Here is a 1,107-nt window from a genome sequence, read left to right as displayed (position 1 = left end):
AATCAAGATGCTATGACCGAAAACATTTGATGACCATTGATATATGATTGGCTGAATTTAGGTATTCAGGCTGACGTAGAACTAACTGGCCTGCAGAAGATAAAGGAGAAAAAAAACACAGATTATAAGACAGGATTTTTTTTTGAATAGAAATTTTCTAACTTTTGGGACAATATTGTCTGATAAAGAGGACATTTATATACATGTTTAAGGCAGAATGATTTGACATTGAAATATGACTTCACTACAACTTTAATATATTTGAATCCCTTGACCTATTATTTTTTTTTTTTTGCTTCATGCTTCTCTATGCCCCCCCTGCCCCTGGAACATTTGGTCTTGAACCGCCACTGCTAATAATATAATCTAGTCCATTATGTAGCGGTTTAATCTCAAGCCAATCAGCAGCGCTCCAGAAAAGCGAGCGGACCAATCAGAGAGCAGTGCGTCTGTGGCGCTCCTCCTGCGGAGTTAACTTCATTCCGCTGCTTCTAACATGATTAAAGGTCGAACCCTCAGGATGGACCGAAACAGAACAGAATCGGTTCCTTTCTACACCCACAGAGGTTAAGGCTCCAGCAGCTCCATGGCTTGGAGCGGCACCGAGTTCCTGCCCCTCCTCCCGCGCAGGAACCCCCGGCTGGACTCCTTCCTGAAGCGGAACACGGAGCGGGCTCTGTACGAGCGGATCCGGACCTATGAGCCGTGCGTGGTGGTGTCCGACCTCATTAACAAGGTCTACATGTATGCAGTGCTGAGTGATGAGCGCGTGTACCTGACGGAATACTCTCCACGCGCGCTGACCACGGCCGTGAGCTTCTGGCGCGTGCGTGACATCGAGCTGGTGAGTTAAAAATAATAAAAAGAAAATGAAAAAGTGTGATTTTTATTGTTTAAATTCTGTCCTGATGGACGTACATCATGATAAGAGACGTTCACTGGCAGGGGAGTCATTAATCAGTCAAAGAATAAAAGAAAATAAATTATATTTTATTATTACTGGAAAATGTTCAGCATGTTTAGAGTTTTTCTTTCAGGGCATTATTCAATTCTATTTAGTTTATTTCTATAGCTCCAATTCACATCATGTCATCTCAGGTCACTTTC

At 42.8% G+C, this 1,107-nt stretch overlaps 1 protein-coding gene across 1 annotated transcript in view; it reads left to right on the top strand.

The window, feature by feature from the left end:
* Positions 1 to 508: 508 nt before the first annotated feature.
* The window catches only part of LOC107090521 (chromosome unknown open reading frame, human C12orf56), a 16,729-nt gene continuing 16,130 nt past the window's right edge, over positions 509 to 1,107 (top strand). The window contains exon 1 of the mRNA XM_015383937.1: positions 509 to 844. Coding sequence (XP_015239423.1) covers positions 587 to 844 — 258 coding nt within the window. The 5' untranslated portion in view covers positions 509 to 586. The remainder of the gene's footprint in view (positions 845 to 1,107) is intronic.

This window comes from Cyprinodon variegatus, unplaced genomic scaffold (assembly GCF_000732505.1).
Source record: "Cyprinodon variegatus isolate N-32 unplaced genomic scaffold, C_variegatus-1.0 Scaffold298, whole genome shotgun sequence".
NCBI lineage: Eukaryota > Metazoa > Chordata > Actinopteri > Cyprinodontiformes > Cyprinodontidae > Cyprinodon > Cyprinodon variegatus.
The sequence above is the reverse complement of the archived record's forward strand: the minus strand, read 5'-3'. Positions and strand labels throughout refer to the sequence as shown.